The following is a 23,115-nucleotide window of genomic DNA, read 5'->3' as shown; positions in this document are numbered from 1 at the left end:
TGTACAATACTCACTTTCTAATAAATTGTTTTTGCAAATCAAAAGAGATCTCGTCAACATTGCAAAGCTGCAACAAGCCATCTTAGGCATGTGTTTTAGTCTTATACAGCTTTAGTCAACAAAGCAACCTTCCGTTCTAGGAGTAATATCAGAGTCGAATATTCATACATCCATAACAGAATTACAAACTTAAAAAAACATTATGCACTAAAGTAAACATACACATACATTATACAAGCGAAAAACCTTGAATACACGCCTAGGATAGGAAACCGTGCAGTTACAAAACACACTGCAATCTTCAATATTTTAACATTTGAAACAGTTCAAAAACCCCAATTTATTTAGCTCTTCATCTGCAAAAACAGTTCAAACTACAAAAGACTGCCACTCAATCTGTACCAAGAACCATAGCTTCACCCAGGTCGTCTCGGCCCAAAATGGTGGTCGAAACCGACATTTACGGAAATTTCCATAAAACCCATGTAGCTAAGAGAAGCCCACAGTATCACGGCAGGCAGAAACCGCATTGTGTTTTCACCGCAGACAATACAACAAATACAAACGAAAAATCGCAGAGATTGCAGAGCTAAACAACCAAGTAACAATAATAACCCAAAGGGCGCGAACAGGGTCCGATTCATACCAACGTTACACATCCGCTTGGGAGTCACCGGACCACGTGCCCTTCACCTCGAACGATGCGAGGCCCCCAATAAGACCCCAAAACCTTTCCACCCCCAAAACCAACCTTTCCACCCCCAAAACCTTGGTTCGACTTAGGTTATATCGCTCATAAAAGCCATGCAGGTAACATAAACCCTCAGTATTTAACCAGAATGCCATTAACTTATAATGCTCAAATAACCATGGACTCTTGAGGGAAACGAACAGACAATACTGCCGGACCTGGAACAACAGAACCGCAACCAAACGTTTGCTATACAGTTAACCGAGCAGGCAGGAACCACATTGTGTTTTCACCGCACACAATACAACAAATACAAATGAAAAATCACAGAGACTGCAGAGCTAAACAACCAAGTAACAATAATAACCCAACGGGCGCGAACAGGGTAAAACCCAAGTCGAGTAACTTTCCAGGATCTCGACGAGGGACAGTTGTCCGCCCACAAGAGCACCACAATACAAGCTCAATTGTTGATGCCTTGCTATGAAGTCACTTTATTTACTGATCATGTTTTCTTTGTATGGTCAGATTTCTCATGCCAAAGTTAATCTTCTTGAAGTTAGACCAGGAAAATCTGAAGCACTGATTGAAATTTCAGGCAATCCACAACAAACAAGTGCACCCATTTTGTATGCAGTTCTTGATCTCCCTCCGACATTTTCCAACATTTGCCAACAATTCGTCTACTGTCCCTCTGTTGCTACTTGTTGATTTTGATTTCTTAGAACAAAAGCAGATTCCTTGTTGCAATTAAATTTCTATTTAAGATAATTAACCATAAATCTGTCTGCAAACACCAACCCCTGTAGTACTAACTATATGCTTTGTTTCAAAATTCAGTCAAATCGCAATATAAACAATATTGGCAATTTCTCTGAGTTTGAGGACCCAATTCTTCGTCAACGGACTTCTGCCAGATTTGAAAGGTACACAACATTTACAAAATTTTGTCAATTGTTGCTTTCATGGTGGTTTTGCTGATCACTATTTCCGTACTAATGTCCTTGGCATTGTATATCACCTTTGGCAGTGTGACAGCAGCTGGTGAACTTATCACAAAAACTACAGTTGAAGTTGTAACATCTGAACGCACACTTGCAGCCATTCTAGGAAAGTCTGGAAATGATCTTGTTAAAATTCAGCAGCTAAGCTGGTATAAAGAAGCATAAATTTCTGCAAATTCCATGGGATCCCCTTCAACTAAAATTTTTGAAACATGCAGACTTGGAATGAAGTGCTGCCATTGCTGACAAAATGACATTGAATTGACAGAATGACAAAATGTTACAGCACAAATCCTATGTTCTTAAATGATCATCTTGTATTTGAACATTCATCTAGTGGAATGTTGCATTAATTATTAGTTAATAAAAATTGGCATTGGCAGTTTTTATTTTGTCTCTATGGCTCTTGATTCATTATGCTAATGTTTAATAAATTAGGCTCTTTATGTGTTATATATTTGATTTTATGTAGAAAATCAATGTTATAATTCAATTTGAACAAGTTTCATAAATATAAATTACTATCTACTATATTTAGTTACTTGAAATCATTTATCTAATATTTGGGTTTGTTTGTTTCTAATATTTGATAACCATGTTGGTCATGCTTTACCATCATTCACCATTTTCTATCTACTATATTTAGTTACTTGAACTCATTTATTTAATAGTTGGGTTTGTTTATTTTTAATATTTGTTAACTACATTGGGCACGCTTTACCATCATTCACCATTTTAATGATGATTGACCATTTTGACCATGGATTAGCGAGATGACCATGCATTAGCATCACAACCATGTTAATTGTGATTAAACACTTTTTACTATTATTAATCATGATAAACATGCCAATTATAATTAAATTTAAATATCTCTGATCCAATATAAAAATATTATTATTATTTGTTTTTATTTAATTATAATATCACACTCTATCTTTGATGTTTAAATAAATAATGCATTTTATGATTTAAATTACCCATATAATATTAAATACTGGTTATCTATTCATATTTAATTATAAGTATTAAATTATTTATAGTTTTAACTAAGTATAAATTTCCTATAATATTTTTATTATTCAGTATTCATAATGGAAATATTACACTTCCAATCACAAAGAAATAAAATTCCTTGAATAAAAAGATTCCCACATTGAAATATAAAATTCCTTGAATAAAAAGATTCCCACATTGAAATGAACTTTTATGTATTTTTTAAAACAATATTAATTGAATATGATTTTGATAATTTATAACATGTAATATCATTTCTCCCAGTTGTATTAACTTGCAATAATTAGCTTATGCCAAGGTAAGCCTTTCTTGTCACCAGGTATAAAGTTTAATAACATAGTAAGTTTTAAAAAATCAAGCTGTCAAAACATTATTTCTAACTAATAAATAGAGTAATTTGAAGTGGTATAGTCAATCTCCATTCTTTTATTATTTTCAATTATCGCATTTTTCGTCATTCTATATGTCATCATATCTGCTATGCTTATGTTATGCCAAATAAATCAATTATATTAAACTATACTCCCTAATTAAGATAATCACAAAATAGAAAAACAACTATGTTTAATGGCATCTGTTTATGTGTGACTAAGTCCTTTCATCATACTTCGAAAAAATTTCAATAAAAAACTAACTTACTTAATGGAACACATATATTGCAGAAAGCAAGAGTATACAACACCAAAAGATAATGAATTTTTTCTTGCAGATCACGATCAATTTACATTTCAACTCGTAAAGTTTAAATGTTTTTTTAATTTTAATCTGTTTATTTTAGTTTTTAATTTATAAAATAAACTTATCAAAATTACTTTGCTATTGTACTTAGATGCTATTTTTACTAACCCAAAACTATAAAAAAGACCAAAATTCATGTCCTTTTGCATCACAACAAATTATTAATTAAATGCAACAAATTACTAATTAGAAATTAGATGCAGGGTTTATTTTCTTTGCTAATTAGTAATTGGACAAATTTAAAGTTCACACTAAAGTTATGATAAACAATATTTTTAAATAAATATATCTTTTGTTCTTTTGACCATGGAATAATTTCCTATCATTGACATTAACAATGGTATCACTTATGTCCAAACATGTTACTAGATATCTAATCTTTCAATCATGGGTTCAAGACTCCATAATTTTTAAATGCTTAAGTTTTTCTTTGACTTTCGAGAATGATTTATCTAAATATTGAACACTCTCCACCACGAATTTAATTAACAAATTTATATTCATAATAATGTTTATTTGCTCATTATCATTTTATGAATATTTCCATAATATTCAAACGTAAAAAAATAACAAAATTCTATGTTTTGTGCACCATGAATTCATTATTATGCATTTAAATATATTTTATACCCCATGCTTATTAAAATACATAACTTACTTTAACACTCTCTAATTCTTCATACATTATAATGCATTATTATTACCTTTTATAGTTTTTTTCCCTCAAGTTTTCCATGATTCACTCTTAAATTTTATTACATTTTAATTATTAATCTAAACATTTTTTAAATCATGACACATTGGAAAATTAGATCTAAAACTAATCTTACATTTATCACAATTCTTACTTAACAAACGCAAAATTCATTATATTTCACTCTTTGAATAAAGTCAAAAAGTCCATACAACAATTCGCTATCCAATTCACTAAATCTTAATACAAGTAAGCATGCACACTAGTAATGCAAACCAGCGCTGATGATAATGCAAATTAAACACAAATTAAATCTCATAATAATAACTCACCAAACTGTTCTGTTAACCGGCAGGGACTAGGGCCACAACAGTGGCTCCTTGTTTTATAAGGGCAGAAATTTTAAAAAGTCTAAATTTAATTTTAAAAGTAATTTTATACTATACATATTAATTTTTAATTTTAAAAAGTCTAAATTTAATTTTAAAAATAATTTATACTTTAGCTATTAATTTTTAAGTGCCATGTTTTACTAATTAGAACATGAATATAATCTTATATATTATAAGAACTCAATTTCCTTAAACTATTTTGAATTTAACAATCACAAATCACATCCCAAGATGTTTCAGCATAGCAATCTTATCTACAGTCTCTATCTAAACTGTCATGCATATGCAAGCATTCGAGATAAAGCAGCAGGACCCTTGAAAGCTAGCCAATCCTGCTGGTTATTGCGATGTGTGAAGTTTAGTTTTACAACCTGCGACATTTTGTGGCAGACTACTATGGCTATGAAATAAAACTGTCTTTTAACTCAACTTGGGAAAAAATGATCGCTGTATACACAAATAACAGATTGTCTGCATTTAAAATAAACTCTCTTTTTACCCAACTTTGAAAAAGGTGAATGCCGTATACACAACAGATGTCAAAGTATCTAAAATTTGAATGATCAGATTTTTTTTAGCAGATTGTTAGTATCCAAAAGAACTTGATGCTAAATGATCAGATTGGAACATTGTTTATACACAAATGACAGATGTCAAAGTATCTAAGATATTTAGAGCAGATTTTTAGTATCCAAAAGAACTTGAATCTAAATGATCAGATTGGAGCATTGTTTAAAAATTATTTATAAGGGAGAATATTTACACTTCAAATCAGGTGGATCACTTATTTTACAATCAAAAGTTTCATATGATAATAACTTCAAAATTCAATTATTATATTTACATTTTCATGATATGAAAGCTTTTGCAAATGTAGATGTTCTGTCAATATTCCATTTTGAAACTGGAAACTCAGAGATTTGGCTCAGTTAACTTTGTAAGAATTTTGATAAATTCTCTTGAAAATTTAACTCAGTTAACCTTGAGAATTTCTGGCTCAGTTAATTTTGTAAATTTTTTGATAAACATTCTCTTGAAACTTTAACTCAGCTAACCTTGTGAGAATTTTGATAAAAATTCTCTTTGAAGATGATCCCGTGATAGTAATCGAAACCTCAAGATCACCTTGACTTGTGAGAATTTTGATAAAAATTCTCTTTGAAGATGATCCCGTGATACTAATCAAAATATCAATATCACCTTAACACAGTTTCTAGTTCTGTAATAAGCATTCCTGCGTGAAGATTAACAAAGTTTAACTTAATAGTATGCCTGGCACTGATAACATGGATGGGGTATAATTTTAAAGATACCAAATATTAGTGTTTTTCAGAACGAAAAAAGCAATATTTATATTCATATCACAGTGAAACATTACAAGTGTTCTAGCAGAACATTGCCAATTTCATAAACCAGTATCAGGCTATGTAAAAGCATAGGCATATATCCACAATGTGGAAAACAGAAAAGTGGTCATTGAGCTACATGTAATAGGCTGTAAGATGTGAACTGAAAACAGAATTGACAGTAAAATGTGGAGCAGTTTCATTCTGTTGAAAAATATATAACACCATCTGTGAAGGAGAACTAAATTCCACTTCGCAGAGGACACTGAATAATGCCCAGTGGCCAGGCAGCCTATTATCATCAACAGGAATAAGGCAAAAAACAAAAGCTCAGAACTGCCAATCAAAATCTATATCACTGGAAGAAGAAAGTCCTCCATGACATAGTCATTGTTCTCCCAGAGGATTTCTATGTGCCATTTACCTATTTCCAAGAACAAGCCTGTTCTTTTTTTGATAGGCTGTCAGCTAGCTAGTTTTGAGATCTTCCTATGTGCTGGATAGAAAAACCATTGTATTCTTTCTATTTAAAAGATGAAGTATCCTTTAGAGCAGGGGGAAGAACATTGTCTTCCTTGGAAGAGTTTTGATAAAATGTTATGGATCTGGTACAAGTTCATAATACGGATCTGTTACAAGTTTATAAGATTCCTGAGTTTAATATCATAGATGGTATACAAGTTTAAAACATCCAATGCTTTTACTGTTTTCTCTTTCAATATGCCCGAAATGCAGATTGTACGCAAAGTTTAAAATACCAAATAGATTTCCTGTTTCCTTGCCGGGAAAAATATAGCCCTTGGTTTGTAAGAGGATAAAGCATCAGCCGCCATTAAAAAAATGGTGTGTATCTGTTGAATTTTGAATGCGGGCAAGATTGACTTGTTTCTTTTTGACTAGCAAGATACAACTTTGTTTTGAAAGCTGGCAAAATCTTTTGACTTGTTTCTTTTTGACTAGCAAGATATTTCAACTTTGTTTCTATACTTTATTTTGAAAGAAAAAGATGCTTTTATTATACCTTACTTTTATTATACCTTATTTTAAAAGAAAAAGATGCTTTTATTATGGAATTTTATCACTGACTTTCTTGGCAGTGTTTTTTCTTTTATCTTTTAAAGTGGTTTTTTTTTAAGATAAATATCTCAAAACATGTCATAGTTCTTTTTGACTAGCAAGATATTTTAACTTTGTTTTGAAAGCTAGTGTAATCTTTTGACTGGTTTCTTTTTTACTAACAAGATATTTCAACTTTGTTTCTATTCTTTACTTTGAAAGAAAAAGATACTTTTATTATGGAATTTTATTACTGACTTTTTTGGTCATGATTTTTCTCTTATGTTTCAAAGTGTTTTTTTAAAGATAAATATCTCAAAATATGTAATAGAGAAAGAAGAGAAAATTAAAAGATTAAATATCCTAAGAAGATATATATTAATGCCTATTGCATCCACCATATTTGTCATGTAAACCAAACCACAATATATCCCAAATATATCCCATTTGCAGATACAAGGTAATAAGAAGTAGTTCTAACATATGAAAACATCCATATTTAAACCACACCATGAGCAAAAATATTAGTCCGCGAAATAAGCACAACCAAAACTGACATGAAAAACGGGAAAACAATAACACTGAATAGTTCGTTAGCCAAACTAACCATATCAGGGAAAAGGGAGACCAGTGTAGTGCCTCCCATCAGAATCTCAATATGCATCCCATCCTGCTAAGCATGTATGCCCAGTTTGGACATCTTGTCCGCGTTGCAGTTGTACTCCCTACCAATGTGTTGTATGGAAATGTGCTTGAATGACCTCCATAAGAGCATAATTTGCCTGAGCCAGCCTTGTAGATGTGGATGTCGAATGCACGTGATGCCTTGAACGTGGTTGATGATAGACTGTGAATCCCCATATATGTGAATGGAGGGAATGCTCAAGAAATAAGCAAACCAAAGAAGACCCCACAGAGCCATGGCCTCCGCTTTCATATTAGTTCCACTGCCTGCCCCCCAGTGTACCCAGTATTGTTGTTCCAATGAGAGAATAATCCAGAAACCACATCCACATTTGCCCCCTTGTGCGGCCCCATCAAAAAAATCGGCCGGATAGTTAATCTTGAGACCAGCATTCAGACGAGGGGACTGATTAGGCCAGAGTGAAGTAGACAGTATTGGAGTTGTCCATCCCAGAATCTGGTTAACGACCGGTGCCAAGTCCATCTTCGTTCCTTCAAATATAATATGGTTCCTACATCGTCAAGTTTCCCAAATGGTAGCGAGGGGAATAGCTTGCCAATGGGACGATTTGTGAATCCACCAAGACAAACAAGAAGTGATTGAGTCGAATAGAGCTAAGGGGAATTTTAGCCTGCCTGAGAGCTCCAGCTAGATCTGATATGCAACCGGAAATTTTAGAAATAAATGTAGATTACTTTCCGCCTCCTCCCTACACAAAACACATATACTAAGTCCCTGCCAATTCCTCTTCTGTAAATTGTCCCAAGTTAAATTTTTGTTTTTCCAAACAAGCCAGACAAAATGTATGATTTTGATGGGTATCTTAATTCTCCAGAACTTGATGAAACAACTTACCTCATTTGTGTTGTTATCGCTGTTGTAGATGGCTTTGTAGGTGTTAGACACCGATATATCCCCATGCCTCATCTCCCCATTCCATATCATCTGGTCTACATCCTCCCCCCTGCAAATACTGGACAGTCGCACGTCTCTTCTGATTTGTTCCCATTCCAAAGCATTTGTTCCCCTTAGGCCCATCTCCCCCGTTTCCTTCCAGATTGGGATATTTCCATTCCAAGTTTCAATGGTCTGGATCCAAAAAAGAGTCCTGAGTTGTTTATACAATGAATGAACTTATCCGAAATGTGATAGTCCGGCCTCACTCCTAGTATGCGATCTGAACCAATGAGAATTTCATTGACCAGTCCAAAGGACCAGGAAGTCCCCCGCAGGAACCAATGTTTGATTTTGTTCAGGCTGAGCCAAATGACAGATCCCATCTAAACACCAACAAGATCCCTGCGCATCCAGTATGAAAATTTGTTACCCCAGAGGTATTTTGATCTAATAATGTCTGCCCGTATGCCATTACTGAAGATGCCACACCATAGTGTTTTGATCAGCAAAGCCCATCCGAACCTCTGCAAATCCAGAATGCCCCATCCACCCATGCACTTAAGAATAGTGATAGAATCCAGTCTAGTTAAGTGGTATTTTTTCCCGGCCCCCGATCTAGACCATATGAAGTTAGCCATGATCCTGTTTAATTTCTTGATGATGGTGGCAGGTAGACAATATAAATGAGCCCAGTAAACTGCTAACTAGGTGATGATAGAATGTGTGAGTGTGATGCAACCACCAAGAGATAGACATCTATGCTCCCACCCCGTGATCTTGTTGTAGAAACGATCCACCAGCCACATCCAATCATTAACCCTGTAGTTGTTGGGTTTGATATGAAAACCTAGATATTTCATTCCCTCCTCAATTCACTTAGATTCCACTTCAAATATGGATTTAATATATTCAATATCCTCCGCGTCACCCTAGCCTAAATAAATATAGATTTATGTTGATTTATTAGAAGGCCTGTAACATTCCAAAACTTGTAAAATATATGGTAAAGCGCGAGCCATGCGAACCTTGCGATCATGCCCATGATGAGGACATTATCAATGAAAAAGCAGTGTGAGATCTTGATGCCCCTACTCAGGGTGAGGGCCTGAAATTCTCCTGTCCCAACAATCTGTTTAATGCGCAAACTGAGGCCATCCATGGACATGATAAATAACAGTGGAAATAGAGAACATCCTTGTCTTAAACCTTGGCCCGCCCCAAAAAACCGTGTGGGAAAACTATTTATGATCACAACGAATCTTACATCAGAGACACAAGCCATACTCCATTATGTGTTTCTGGGTTGGAGCCCAATTTTATGCAAAACCATCCACAGATAACCCTAGTCAAGATTGTCATAAGCCTTCTGCAAGTCAACCTTCATGATTGCCGCTTTTAGTTTTTTGGAATGGATGGAGTGAAGGCACTCTTGTGCAGTAGCAACCGCATCATGTATCTGCCTATCATGCATAAAACCAAATTCCTAGGGAGATATATGCCTACATCATGTATCTACTTATCCCAAATTGCTTGGGAGATATATGCTAGCATCATGTATCTACTTATCCCAAATTGCTTAGGAGATATATGCTAGCATCATGTATCTACTTATCCCGCTGAAAACCAAATTGCTCAAGAGATATATGTTTTGACAAATCCGAGCAATAATTTTGGAAATTAACTTATATATCAAATGTATACTTTACTTTTTCTTTTTTCTTCCTATTTTCTCTAATACTTGTATATATATATCTTCTTAAGATACTAAGAAGATATAGTTATATATATATATATATATATATTAGAGAAAATAAGAAGAAAAAAGAAAAGAAAAAAGTAAAATAGAATATGCATCAAGAAAAAAGCGGGAAATTGTTAAGAGCAAAAAGAAGAAGAGAAATTTGAGAAAAAAAATAGAATGAAAGTATGGAGGGCAGCACAAAAGTAAAAATAAAAGAATACAACTGGTTGGAAATTAACTTATATATCAAATGTATACTTTACTTTTTCTTTTTTCTTCCTATTTTCTCTAATACTTGTATATATATATCTTCTTAAGATACTAAGAAGATATATATATATATATATATTAGAGAAAATAAGAAGAAAAAAGAAAAAAAAAAGTAAAATAGAATATGCATCAAGAAAAAAGCGAAAAATTGTTAAGAGCAAAAAGAAGAAGAGAAATTTGAGAAAAAAAATAGAACGAAAGTATGGAGGGCAGCACAAAAGTAAAAATAAAAGAATAAAACTGGCTTCAAAGTCGGCGAAAAGAAAGAAAACATAAAATTCCAGGAGCAGGAGAAAAAGAAGATGAATATATTCAATGACATCGGTCTGCACAACTATCTTTACGATACATAGTTGTGAGGGTCTGAAATTCTCCTATCCCAGCAATCTGTTTAATGCGCAGACTGAGGCCATCCATGGACATGATAAATAACAGTGGAAATAGAGAACATCCTTGTCTTAAACCTTGGCCCGCCCCAAAAAACCGTGTGGGAAAACTATTTATAATCACAACGAATCTTACATTAGAGACACAGGCCATACTCCATTATGTGTTTCTGGGTTGGAGCCCAATTTTATGCAAAACCATCCACAAATAACCCTAGTCAAGACTGTCATAAGCCTTTTGCAAGTCAACCTTCATGATTGCTGCTTTTAGTTTTTTGGAATGGATGGAGTGAAGGCACTCTTGTGCAGTAGCAACCGCATCATGTATATGCCTATCTTGCATAAAACCAAATTCCTCGGGAGATATATGCCCGCATCATGTATCTGCTTATCCCAAATTGCTTGGGAGATATATGCCGGCATCATGTATCTGCTTAGCCCGCTGAAAACCAAATTGCTCAAGAGATATATGCTTTGACAAATCCAAGCAATAATTTTGGAAATTAACTTATATATCAAATGCATACTTTACTTTTTCTTTTTTCTTCCTATTTTCTCTAATACATGTATATATATATCTTCTTAAGATACAAGAAGATATATATATATATATATTAAAAAAAATAAGAAGAAAAAAGAAAAAAAAAGTAAAATAGAATATGCATCAAGAAAAAGCAAAAAAATTGTTAAGAGCAAAAAGAAAAAGAGAAATTTGAGAAAAAAATAGAACGAAAGTATGGAGGGCAGCACAAAAGTAAAAGTAAAAATAAAAGAATAAAGCTGGCTTCAAAGTCGGCGAAAAAGAAAGAAAACATAAAATTCCAGGAGCAGGAGAAAAAGAAGATGAATATATTCAATGACATCGGTCCGCACACACTGGACTATCTTTACGATACATAAAGCTTATAAGAGGTTGGCTTAACATCATGGATGTCAAAGAATATTAGGTTCTTTAGGTACAGTGGCAAACCAGGAAAAATATTTGGGTACGATCAAGCTGTCTTATAGCTTTAGCATTATGATTGGTAAAGATTATTGGATACAGTGAAGAAATATTTATGGTTAAGTTGAAACTTTCCTGAAAACAATAGCTTTAATTTGTTTTCCCCTGTTTCTGTCATTTTGCATGATGCGTAGTATTCAATTGCCCTGTAAAAGTGAAATCATGTTTCAATTTTATGTAATTACGGCATTTTTTTTTTCACAATTTCTTATAACAAGTGTGGTGTATTGATGCATCATATTAAATATTAAATGTGCGTAATGGTTTAATCATATTTTGGGTTGATTTTGTTAATTTTTAATGAAATTTCTGGTTTTTAAAATTATAAATTTTTAATTTATATTAGAATATTTATTAATATTTATAAGAATATTTCATTATTATAATTAATAATTAATAAATATTTATAAGAATATTTCATTATTATAATTAATAAAATATTTATTAATATTTATAAAAACATTTTATTATAATTAATAAATTAAGAAGTTTTATTAATTTTATTGTATTGATTTTTAATTTATTTTATTTATATTAATAAATTTTTAAATTTAAATTTTTAAACACAATTATATTTATTCTAATTCAAAAATTATTGAGTATATTTTATAGGTGAGGTAATTATGTTATTTATATAGTGTTAATATAATAATAATTTAATTTAAGGTTATATTTATTATCACTAAGCTCAACTTACCCTGTCCTGAGTTTGAATGATGATGTATTGGCAACTTAACTTTAAGGAAGAATTTTGTTTGAAAGTTTACTCTCAACCTCCTAATTTAAAACATAGAGAGAATGAGAAAACTACCACACTGTAGAAATTAACAAAAGAGAATGTATCTCAAGACATCTTGACAAGCCCTCAACATGTTTGGGGAGACATCTAAATATCTAAATGATAAAGTTCGTTTCCAAGGATATATGAGGATCTAAAGGATAAAGCTTGAGTAAATTCAATGAAAATGTTTGGGGAGGACATCTGAGAATTTAAAGGAAGCTCAGTTTCCATTAATGTTGTGAAAATATTCAATGAGTAAAGTCGATGAAAATGTTTGAGGATGTATTCAATAAGTAAAGTAAATAAAAATGTTTTGGGAGGACATCTAAAGATCTAGATGATAAAGTTGAGTTTCCATTAATGTTGTGAAATATTAGATGATAAAGTTGAGTTTCCATTAATGTTGTGAAACATTCAATGAGTAAAGTTAGTCAATTATATTTTCGTGAGTGATTTTGAAATTACATATGGAAAACCCTTGAGGTGTAGATTAGTTGGTTTCTTTGGGGATTAGTCTCAGTTAGGTTACAAGCTCAAACCTTGTGGGGAGGGTTTGAGCATGGAACTTGCTTTGGTTCTCTTGACATCACTAAACCTTGTGGGGAGGGTTTGAGCATGGAACTTACTTTGGTTCTCTTGACATCACTAGAAATCACAGAATTGTGCTTTCATGCATTTTTGCAGGCTTCTTGCTTCTTCTTCTGACAACACCTCGTCATTCCTCTGAAACTTTTCACTTTTCATTAGAGAAAGAAATTCTAGAGGCGAGCAATTGGTTCCATCTTTCTGGAGCAATTGATTCCATCTTTCTGGAAAGGGAATTTCGTGAACAAGCAATCACAAGATATAGAAAAACATTCCATCTTTCTGGAGCAATTGTTCATCTTTTTGGAAAGGGAATTCCGTGAACAAGCAATCACAAGATATAGAAAAACAACAAGTCAGAGAGCCCTTATTAAGGAACTTGAAACCTGGAGGAAGCAAAGGGTGGAGAGAACCCTGAAATATCTATGGAGTGTAAATCTTAAAGCCATGCTATAGAGCCACTACCTTCACAAAGGGAAAGCACTAAGAACTAGATTGTATGCAATCCTAATCCTCCTCGCATAGGCGAGGATCACACAATATATTTCAGGGGATACAAAAGTTTGACTTCTGGTTATTGTTTTTCATGTTTCTTTGTGGTGTGGGGACGAGCATGGTTGTCATGGACCAGATCGGTCTAACCATGGGATATATTGATGTGTCCATATTTGTTTTTTTATTATTTCAAATCAAACTACAACTTTTTCAATTCAACAATTCCAATTTAACAATCATATCAGTGTCTCTTTGCAGTAAAAATCATATGAAAAGAAAGTTTCCGCATGGAAGTGTGCCGAGTACGCACCATATAAATTGGTGAGGTTGGACGATTCTACTTCCCAGTGAAAATCATATGAAAATAAAGTTTCCCAACGGAAGCCTGCCTAGTACGCACCGTGTAAGTTGCTAAGGCGGACGCGTGCGTTGTATGTTGTCCTGAACTGGTGATATATTTTGCACCTATGAGCGCCACTAGCGAATACCAATGACCGTTTCTACAAAAAGTGGCGTCTACCGAGGCCACTACGAAGCCACTGGGAAGAGGGGAGTGTTATGAATCATTTGTTTCAGTGAAGCTTAACAGCTAGCTGTAACTCAAATCCCAAATTTCTGCTGGAATTTGTCAAAAGATGATGCTTAAATTTGTAAGCTGGAATTTCCACTCCGAATATTTAGCCAATAGCCAAACTATAACAGTTCATGTGTTCTTCTCATCTGCAAGCCGATTGTGCCCCTTCGATTCTTTCCATGGCTTCCTCTCACAGTGACAGTGGAAAAGCTATTGGCATTGATCTCGGAACAACGTCCAGTCGAGTGGGTATTTGGCGTGCAGATCATGACAGAGTCGATATCATCGCCAATGAACAGGGAAGTCGGACTACTCCCTTGATGGTTGCCTTTACCAACAATGAAAGTTATATTGGACAATCCGCCAAGAATCAGGCTGCTTCTAACACTGCAAACACAGTATTTGGCGTCAAGAGGTTGATCGGGAGGCGCTTCTCCGATTCTTCTGTGCAAATTGACAAGTCTCTCTGGCCATTTTCTACGATATGTGGACCCAAAGACAAACCCCTCATCAAAGTAATGTTTAAGGGCGAAGAGAAAACCTTGACAGCAGAGGAAATATTGTCAATGGTGTTGCTCAAGTTGAAAGAAAGCGCCCAACAATACCTCGCCTGTCAAGTGAGTAAAGCTGTGATTACTGTTCCTGCTTACTTTAACAACTCTCAGAGGCGAGCCACCAAAGATGCCGGGAAGATGGCAGGCTTTGATGTGGTAGAATTATTGAACGAGCCAACGGCTGCTGCAATTGCATATGGGTATGAGAATGATAAGAATGTTCTCATCTTTGATTTGGGTAGAAAGACTTTGGATGTCGCCGTGCTTAAAATTAACAAGGACAGAATGGAGATCCAAGCAGTGAGCGGAGATATGCATCTCGGGGTGAAGATTTTGACAATAGGTTGCTTCAACATCTTATACAGAAATTTCAAAGGAAATACAAAGTCCGCATATCCCCAAATGCAATAACGCTCAGGAGGCTTCGCCGGGCATGCGAGCGGGCCAAGAGAATTTTGTCCTCCACTGCAGAGGCCATCGTTCACGTCCCCTGTCTTCATAAAACCCAAGAGCTTCATTCGAAAATCAGGAGGGCGAAGTTTGAGCAAATTAATATTGATTTGTTCGAAAAATGCATTCAAAATGTTGAGAAGTGCCTCCAGGATGCGGGAATGAGCAAAACCCTGATTGACCAAGTTGTGTTGGTGGGAGGTTCTACACGAGTACCCAAAGTGCAGGAGTTGCTTCAAGATTTATTCGGTCTCGGCAAGTTGCGCAAAATGGTTAACCCCGACGAGGCCGTCGTGATTGGGGCTGCTATGCATGCTTCAGTGGTGAATTGGTCAAATCTCATGGTTAGAGATGTTACTACACTTAGTCTTGGAGTGGGTGTTAAGGGGGATATCATGAGCGTTTTAATTCCTCGGAATACACCAGTTCCAGTGAAAAGGGAACGCGTTTATACCACTGCATATGACAATTGGGAAACAGTAACAGTATTTGTATATGAAGGGGAAAGGCCTGATACCAAACACAATATTTTTTTGGGCGGGTTTTCTCTGGATGTTTCTTGTGCACCCAGAAGCGCAGTCAGTGTGACGATAACCATGGAGATCGATGCAAACAGAATGTTGAAGGTTTCAGCAGAGCAAAAGACGAGCAGATCGATGATTACCACTATCGAGACTGGGAGACCAAGCGACGATCATATTGCCAAAATAATTGCAGAGGCAGAGAACTTCAAAATTGAAGATGAGCGGTGGAAAGAAATGGTGGAGCTGAGGAATGCATTGGATCGATACCTCCACAGCATGAATAAAGGAGTGAAATTACGGAGGAGAGAGATGGAGAAGAAATATTTACAGGACATGGAAGCCGGTCTTGAGGAGATCAGTGATACTCAGAAAGCAGATAAGGATGAAGCATCAGAGATAATGGAAGATATTAAAAAATTGTGTGCTAGAATCGGCGACAGTTAAAAGCGACGCAGAGTTTTCTTCTTATTAGTCCTGCCTCATAAGTCACTGTATCTTTGGCCTCGCGGTCAATTTATATTGACTTCACATTAATTCAGAATAAGTTATAATGATATCCAAAGTTTGGGCCAAATTTTATAATTTATTTCTAAAAATAAGTACGTTTTCTTATTTATGAAATTTGGAATAAGTATTTTTTTATTTATTTATGAAATTTGGAGTAAGTATTTTTTTTTGGGTGCTTATATCATATATGATTTGAAATAAATGACTAGAGTATCAACTTGATTATCAATACTTGCTTATTTGGAAGAAGAGCATAGATGAAAAATTGAAAAATGTGTGATATGTTATGTGATCTAATTATAGTGTAATTTGAGTGAAAAATGTTAATGTTAAATGTAATGCAATTAAACAATCTACTCAAAACAAAGGAATGTGCAACTTCCTTCCAAGTGCTCAATAGAAGAGCTTATTTTCATCGAAAATTGCATGACATACTAAAACATTCACCCTCATATTTTCAGCGAGACTAAAACATTCACCCTCATATGGTAATGGTTCTAGATCAAATTTCACTGTGAGTATTCTCCATAGGCATTTCCATTTATACACGTCTCCATTAGCACAATTAAAGGCGTGGTTCTTTGGATAAAGATTTGTGGCAGCCCAAATTTGTTGTTGCATCAAATGCATCCATAAAAGGTTCCCACCAAATATTGTTCCCAACTATAAAATGCGACTTCACAAAAAACAAAATGCACCCATAAACGATCCCCAGAAATAATATTGTTCCCAACTATAAAATGCTACTTCACAAAAAACAAAGTGAAACCAGATTTTGTAAAGGAGCTTAGGAGGGTGAACAAAGAGTATGATGAGTTCATATGAGATATATCTAAACCCTCTACCCTCACTACTACTAAAAATATTATAATGGATATTCCATAGAGATTAAATCAAGGTTTTAATAAAATGAAAAGTGATAATATTTTTATATATAGAGATGTAAAATTTACATAATACCAACCTAGATCCATCTTAACTCTAGATCTACCAAGTGCCAACCTAGATCCATCTTAACTCTAGATCTAACAAGTGCCAACCTAGATCCATCTTAACTTTAGATCTACCAAGTGTTAAGATGGATCTAGACTAGTTACCATGAAATGAGTTCATAACATCCTACACAAAAAGCAAGCACATTTACAAAAAAAAAAAATAGTGATTACTACCCTTGAGTACAATATATTCATGATCTAGTTAATCTAATTTTTGATTAAGTGAAGTTGTCAATAATAAACTTAAATTACAATTAAATGTCCTTCTAATTCCTTTAATTTTATTTATCTAATCAATTCCAAATACAAAAAAATAAGTCAACAAAACTAAAAAAATCATCCTATATATAAATATTATTATTTTTATTTTGTTCATTTAAAAATACAAGTTTAGAATGTTCAACCATGGACATATAATATCTATTTTCCCAACCTTAAAATATTTTAAACAAAGATGAAATGACCCACAATGGAAAACATGCCCTTAAAAGGTTTGAATTTTGGTGAGGAACATCACCACCTCTTATTCACCATGGAACATAAACTTTATTGATATAAAGTGTGAGTATATAATTTATTCTACTTTTTATCTGGTTGGAAATGACAAAATTTGTATATTTAAAATATGTTTAATAATTTGTTGTGTCCAAAGTGAGAAGTGTTTTACAGTTTAGTGATGTTGTAAAACATTATTTAATGTGATGTTATGTTGAATTGGTTAAATTATTTAAAATAAAATTAAAATTGAAAAATAATAATATATTATTATTATTATTATTATTATTATTTTTTAACAAGGTCGGGTAGTTGATATATTATCAAAAGCTTTGTTGGAGCAAGCTCCTATTACAAATGACTGTAAAATGATAAACATCTAAGCCATGAGATAGGAACATAGTCTCTTCTCCTAGGCTGGTGTTCAAGACTTCATGTATTTTTATGAGTATTCTAGTGTACTGCCTAACAAACTGACCTACTAGAAAGAGAAATTTACATGTCATGGATTCTTTGATAGTTTTTCATGGCTTGTAGACTATTTGCTCCTGAGTTGGCTGGTTCTTCTTTTCATATTTGACCGAGTTCTCTCCTTCATTGCTTGTGCTATTGTTTTTGTAATATACCATTGTGATTCCATTTGATTTGTTTTCATGTTCTTCCTTTAGCTTTGCATTCTGCTCCTTGTTTTTTTGTGCTTCCTTGAATTTTTATTGCCTGAGGTACTTTTTCTTCTGCTGATGTTGACCGCTTTCCTTTTTTCGGACACGGAACCATTGGAACAACGAATGAGGTTATCAAATTAATAACGACCAAGATTAAGTTGCATAGTGGATGGACGGTGGAGATTAACTAGAGGCGTTGGTGGAAGAGGAGTCTGGAGGAACCATCGTAACCGTCGATGATTAAAATCTACGGTCATCAGGCACGAACAAGTTCGAACGATAACCAAGGAGAGAGGCGGGTTTATAAACGGAGATGGTATTTCGGGCGGAGAAAAAACCGTGAGTGGTAAAAAGGGGGGGTTGCCCGATTCCACTGACCAGGTGACACGTAGCAGCGGAGGAGAGAGAGAAAACCGCTTTTCGGGCGAGTAATCTCCAAGCTTGATGTCGGATTGATATCGATGTGAACCGTTAGATCCATTGAGGACAGATCGACGATGGAGGAGAGTCACACAAGTTTGGTTGGACGGGTTGATCGACAACCGTCGGATCGAGCGCCAGATCAATGATCCAGATTTGATCGGAGATCGGAGAGAGGAGAGAATAGCGCTGCGGAAAAGGCTTGGGAGAGCGGACCCGACGATAGATATAGATGCGAATGAATGCTTTTTTGAAGTCCGGTTTAAGCGCTCGGTCATGTTTTTCCTTTGTATTTCGATAGAAATGAGGTCCTGGAGAATGACAGAATTGAAGGAGGACCGAAATCTAGACATAACAGTCAGGGAGGAGGGCTGAGGTAAAGGGAGGGGTAGATGGGAGGCGTGGATGCTTAGAGGGGCTTTACGCTGCAATGGGTCACTGAGTGGAGGGAGTGAAGGGAATGAAGGGATATGGGGTGAGCGAGCTGGGTAAGAAGAGGGGAGGGGGCTTAAAATGAAGTCTGCACGCTTAGCAGAGGTAACACTGCAGGCTATTATAGAAGGCAGGAAGGGGCTTTGAAACCAAAGTAGCACTATACTAACATGGAAGGTGAAGATTTCTTCACTGAGGTTGCTTCTGCGATTTTTGTGAATGCACCCTCTGTTCTTATAGTGCTTTAACGCTGCCCGAAACCTGCCTTCGATGAAATAGTTTGCAACGTGGTTCTTGTGACCATGATTGCAATCTTCCTTCCTGCTGTTTCTCATACTAGAGTCTGAAGTTTCATGGATTTTCCTTTGCATTCCCGTGATTTCCTGGCTGTTATTGCAATGATGTGTCCTTTGTTTCTTTTTGACTGTTGTTTTTTTATTTATTGCTTTTATCCTTGTGATTTTTCCTTGATTTTGGTGAGCTTTATACTTGTGCTTTTTGCTGCTCATTAAGGAATAGAGTTGTGATATTCTTCCTGGTTTTCACGAACATGCCCTTCATTTTTTTCCACTGCTTGGTTTGCAAAATAATCCGCCTGTTGATTGTGAATTCTCAAGACATGTCTGAAGATTACATTGCCAGAGCCTTCCAAGTTCTTCCTAATTCTTCTAAGAATTCTGTTCATGAACTCATTGCTTGGATTTTTGTTTCTTGCCATTGCCTCTATTATTATGGCTGAGTCTCCTATTATGATAGGATTTTGAATTTCTCTTTTTTTGATTATTCTTGTTCCCATCAACAAGTTGTATGCTTCTACCTTATTATTTGAGATTTGTCCCAATCCCCATTCATATGTGACATTTTCTTTCCCATCAGGATCTAGGATTATTCCCCCTGCCCCTACCTTTCTCGGGTTATGCTTTGAGGCCCCATCAAAGTATAGACAATATCTATTCTGATTTTTCCTCCAGTTTGTCAGTTCCTCTTCACTCATTCTTATTTTCCATATATTTCCTGAGTTTATCTTCCTGTGTCCTTTTTGTCCATTATTATTTATTATGGCTTTGCTGAGCCAATCTCGCTCTTCCTGTTGAAGAGTGTTATAATCTATTGGTGTTGTTCCTTTGACATTGAGGATTTCAGAAGTTAATCCCCACGTTTTTGAGAGGGTCTTCCCTATCCTTGGAATTTGATTTTTGAAAATGCACTTGTTTCGTGTCAACCAAATTTGCCAACATAGAACTACTGGAATGCACTTCCATATTCTCTGAATTGTGACTTTCTTCTTTGTTGTGTATGGATAGGCCTTCTCAAGGGTTTGAAGAAAATCTGGCAAGGGATTTTCAAAATTTATTCTTATTTCCAATGGACTTATCAGCTGTTGCCAACATTCTTTGGCAAAGGTGCATTCTTGGAATAAGTGCTGAATATTTTCTTCAGCCTGCATGCATAATGGGCATCGTGTTGGGCCTTGAAAGCCTTTTTTTTTAAGTTGTCACTGGTCAATATTCTCCCTTTTAAAAGAGTCCAGATGAACATTTTGATCTTAGGCAGACTTTCTGATTTCCATGCTATTTTCCAAGAATCCCAGTCTTGTTGATTTGGTTGTTCCTGAAGGATTTTATATCCAGTCCTAACTGTGTAATGTCCACCGCTTGGGTCCCAGAGATAAGCATCTTCCTCATCAAAGTGGATTGGCGCTGCCCCTTTTAGGAGCTGCCTGATTTTGCTCCATTGCCCTTCCAGATCTGCCGGAATTGCTAAGCTTTTCCAATCTTGCCACTCCTTTTGATTCCATAGAGAGATAGAGTGTAAAGTATTGAAACCTTTATCTTTCATCCACTCTTGTATGTCTTCAATTTCTGGATGAGTCTATAGTGGTTCTTTTCCCATGATTCTGTCCTCCCAAATTGAAATTGTTTTTCCATTGCCTGGGATTTTAGAAATATATCTACTCATTAATGGAATTGTTTTTTAACTAGCTTCCATACTTGGGTACATTGTCTTATTGGGATATTTCCATTAAGCAGTCTTTTCCTGGTGCCATCCATATATTTTGATATAAGAGTCTTTTTCCACCAGCTCTCTTTTCCTATAATTATTCTCCATACTATTTTCATTCCTAATGCTGCATTCATAAGCCTAGGTATTCGTATTGATAGGCCTCCTTGTTCATAAGGTAGTACTACTTGCTCCCACCTGACCAGGCTAAATTTTTTGTTTTCTTGCTTCCCCACCTGCCATAGAAAGATTCTTAAGATTAGCTCCATTTGTTTGTGGGCTCTTGTTGGGGCCATGATTATGGCATATTGGTAGATAGGTAGTGTTGCAAGGAGTGCTTTGATTAGAATTACCCTTCCTTCCATATTCAGCCACATCATACCCCAACTTTGTATTTTGTTTTTCATTTTTCAATTTGTTTAGTCCATATTTTTGTCTTCATGTTCTCTTTTGAGATTGGAAGTCCCAGATAAAAGAAGTGTGTCCATTTTCCTTGTATAGGGATGTCTAAGATTTGTGAGATCCTTTGCATAGTTCTGGGAGGGGTATTCCGTCCATATATCCTGCATTTTGTATCATTTAATAGCCCACCTGAAACCTATAAAAAATCATCCAGAACTTTTTTGAACCTCCTTGCTATTATTGTTGATGCCCCTCCTAGCAACAATGTGTCATCAGCAAAGAGTGAGTGGTTTATTGTTTTTACTCCTTTTGCTATTCTGATCCCTATGATATTTCTTTCCTTTCTTTGATTTTCCAGAGCCCTGCTTAATGTTTCTGCCATTATAATATATAGGAAGGGGGAGAGAGGACAGCCTTGCCTAAGGCCTCTTGTGATTTGAAAGAAATCAACGGGCCTTCCATTTATGAGGGGGGCAATCCATGGAGTAGAAATGCATGCCTGTATGACTTCCACTATTTCTCTTGAGAAACCAAGTTTCTGGAGGACAACCATTAGATATGGATGATTGACCCTGTCAAATGCATTTGCCATATCTAGTTTGATTATGAGGCTTTTTTCTTGCCTTAGCATACTGGAGTGTACCACTTCCTGTACAATAATTACATTATCTATGATTTGCCTGTTGGGCACGAATCCTCCTTGATTTTCAAATATGATTATTGGAAGTACTTCCTTGATTCTATTTGCAATTATTTTTGTTATTATCTTATACGATGAATTGCAGAGAGAGATAGGGCGAAACCTGTTGAAAGTTGAGGGGTTTGCTTCCTTTGGGATTAGAGCAAGATAGGAGGATTTTGTGTTGCCTCCTATTTTTTTTTTTTGAAAACATTCTTCACCATTCTTAAGAAATCCTTTCTGATGGTATACCAATGAAATCTGCAGAATGATATTGTGAAACGATTTGGCCCTAGGGATTTGTCCGAATGCAGGCTCCATATGGCCGCCACTACCTCTTCTTCTGTGGGATCCTTGCACATTGCTGCATTTTGATCTTTTTAATTTTTTTTTTGTGTGCTTTAAGAAATCTTCACTTTCAGCCATTTCTTTGTTGGCTAAAAGTAAGTTTTTAAAGTGCTGATAGGCTGCTTTTTTTAGTTCCTCCGCTCCTTTGACCTCTTGGCTTTCGACTTGAATTTTTTCTATTTGGTTTCTTGCTCTTCTTATCTTCATTGTGTTATGGAAAAATGATGTGTTTTTGTCCCCTGCCTTGAGCCACAAACTTCTAGATTTCAATCTTGCCTCTTCTTCTTC

General features: G+C 35.1%; 1 protein-coding gene and 1 pseudogene across 1 annotated transcript; both read left to right on the top strand.

Annotated features, from left to right (window-relative positions):
- Positions 1-14,534: 14,534 nt before the first annotated feature.
- Positions 14,535-15,320, top strand: LOC149178853 (heat shock 70 kDa protein 1-like). The gene has a single exon (XM_089422257.1). The coding sequence runs from the start codon at positions 14,535-14,537 to the stop codon at positions 15,318-15,320; it is 786 nt and encodes a 261-aa protein (XP_089278383.1).
- Positions 15,321-15,520: 200 nt separating this feature from the next.
- On the top strand, positions 15,521-16,327 carry LOC149178852 (heat shock 70 kDa protein 4 pseudogene; annotated as a pseudogene).
- The last annotated feature ends 6,788 nt before the right edge of the window (positions 16,328-23,115 follow it).

The sequence above is a fragment of the Pinus tabuliformis genome, chromosome 4_1 (assembly GCF_031772625.1).
Source record: "Pinus tabuliformis cultivar Carrire ecotype Pingquan chromosome 4_1, CPIR1, whole genome shotgun sequence".
Taxonomy (NCBI): domain Eukaryota; kingdom Viridiplantae; phylum Streptophyta; class Pinopsida; order Pinales; family Pinaceae; genus Pinus; species Pinus tabuliformis.
Note: the sequence above shows the minus strand (reverse complement) of the source record. Positions and strands in the feature narration are given on the sequence as shown.

Coding starts and splice junctions, on each gene's coding strand:
- LOC149178853 (XM_089422257.1), top strand. CDS start 14,535: ATGGCTTCCTCTCACAGTGACAGTGGAAAAGCTATTGGCATTGATCTC.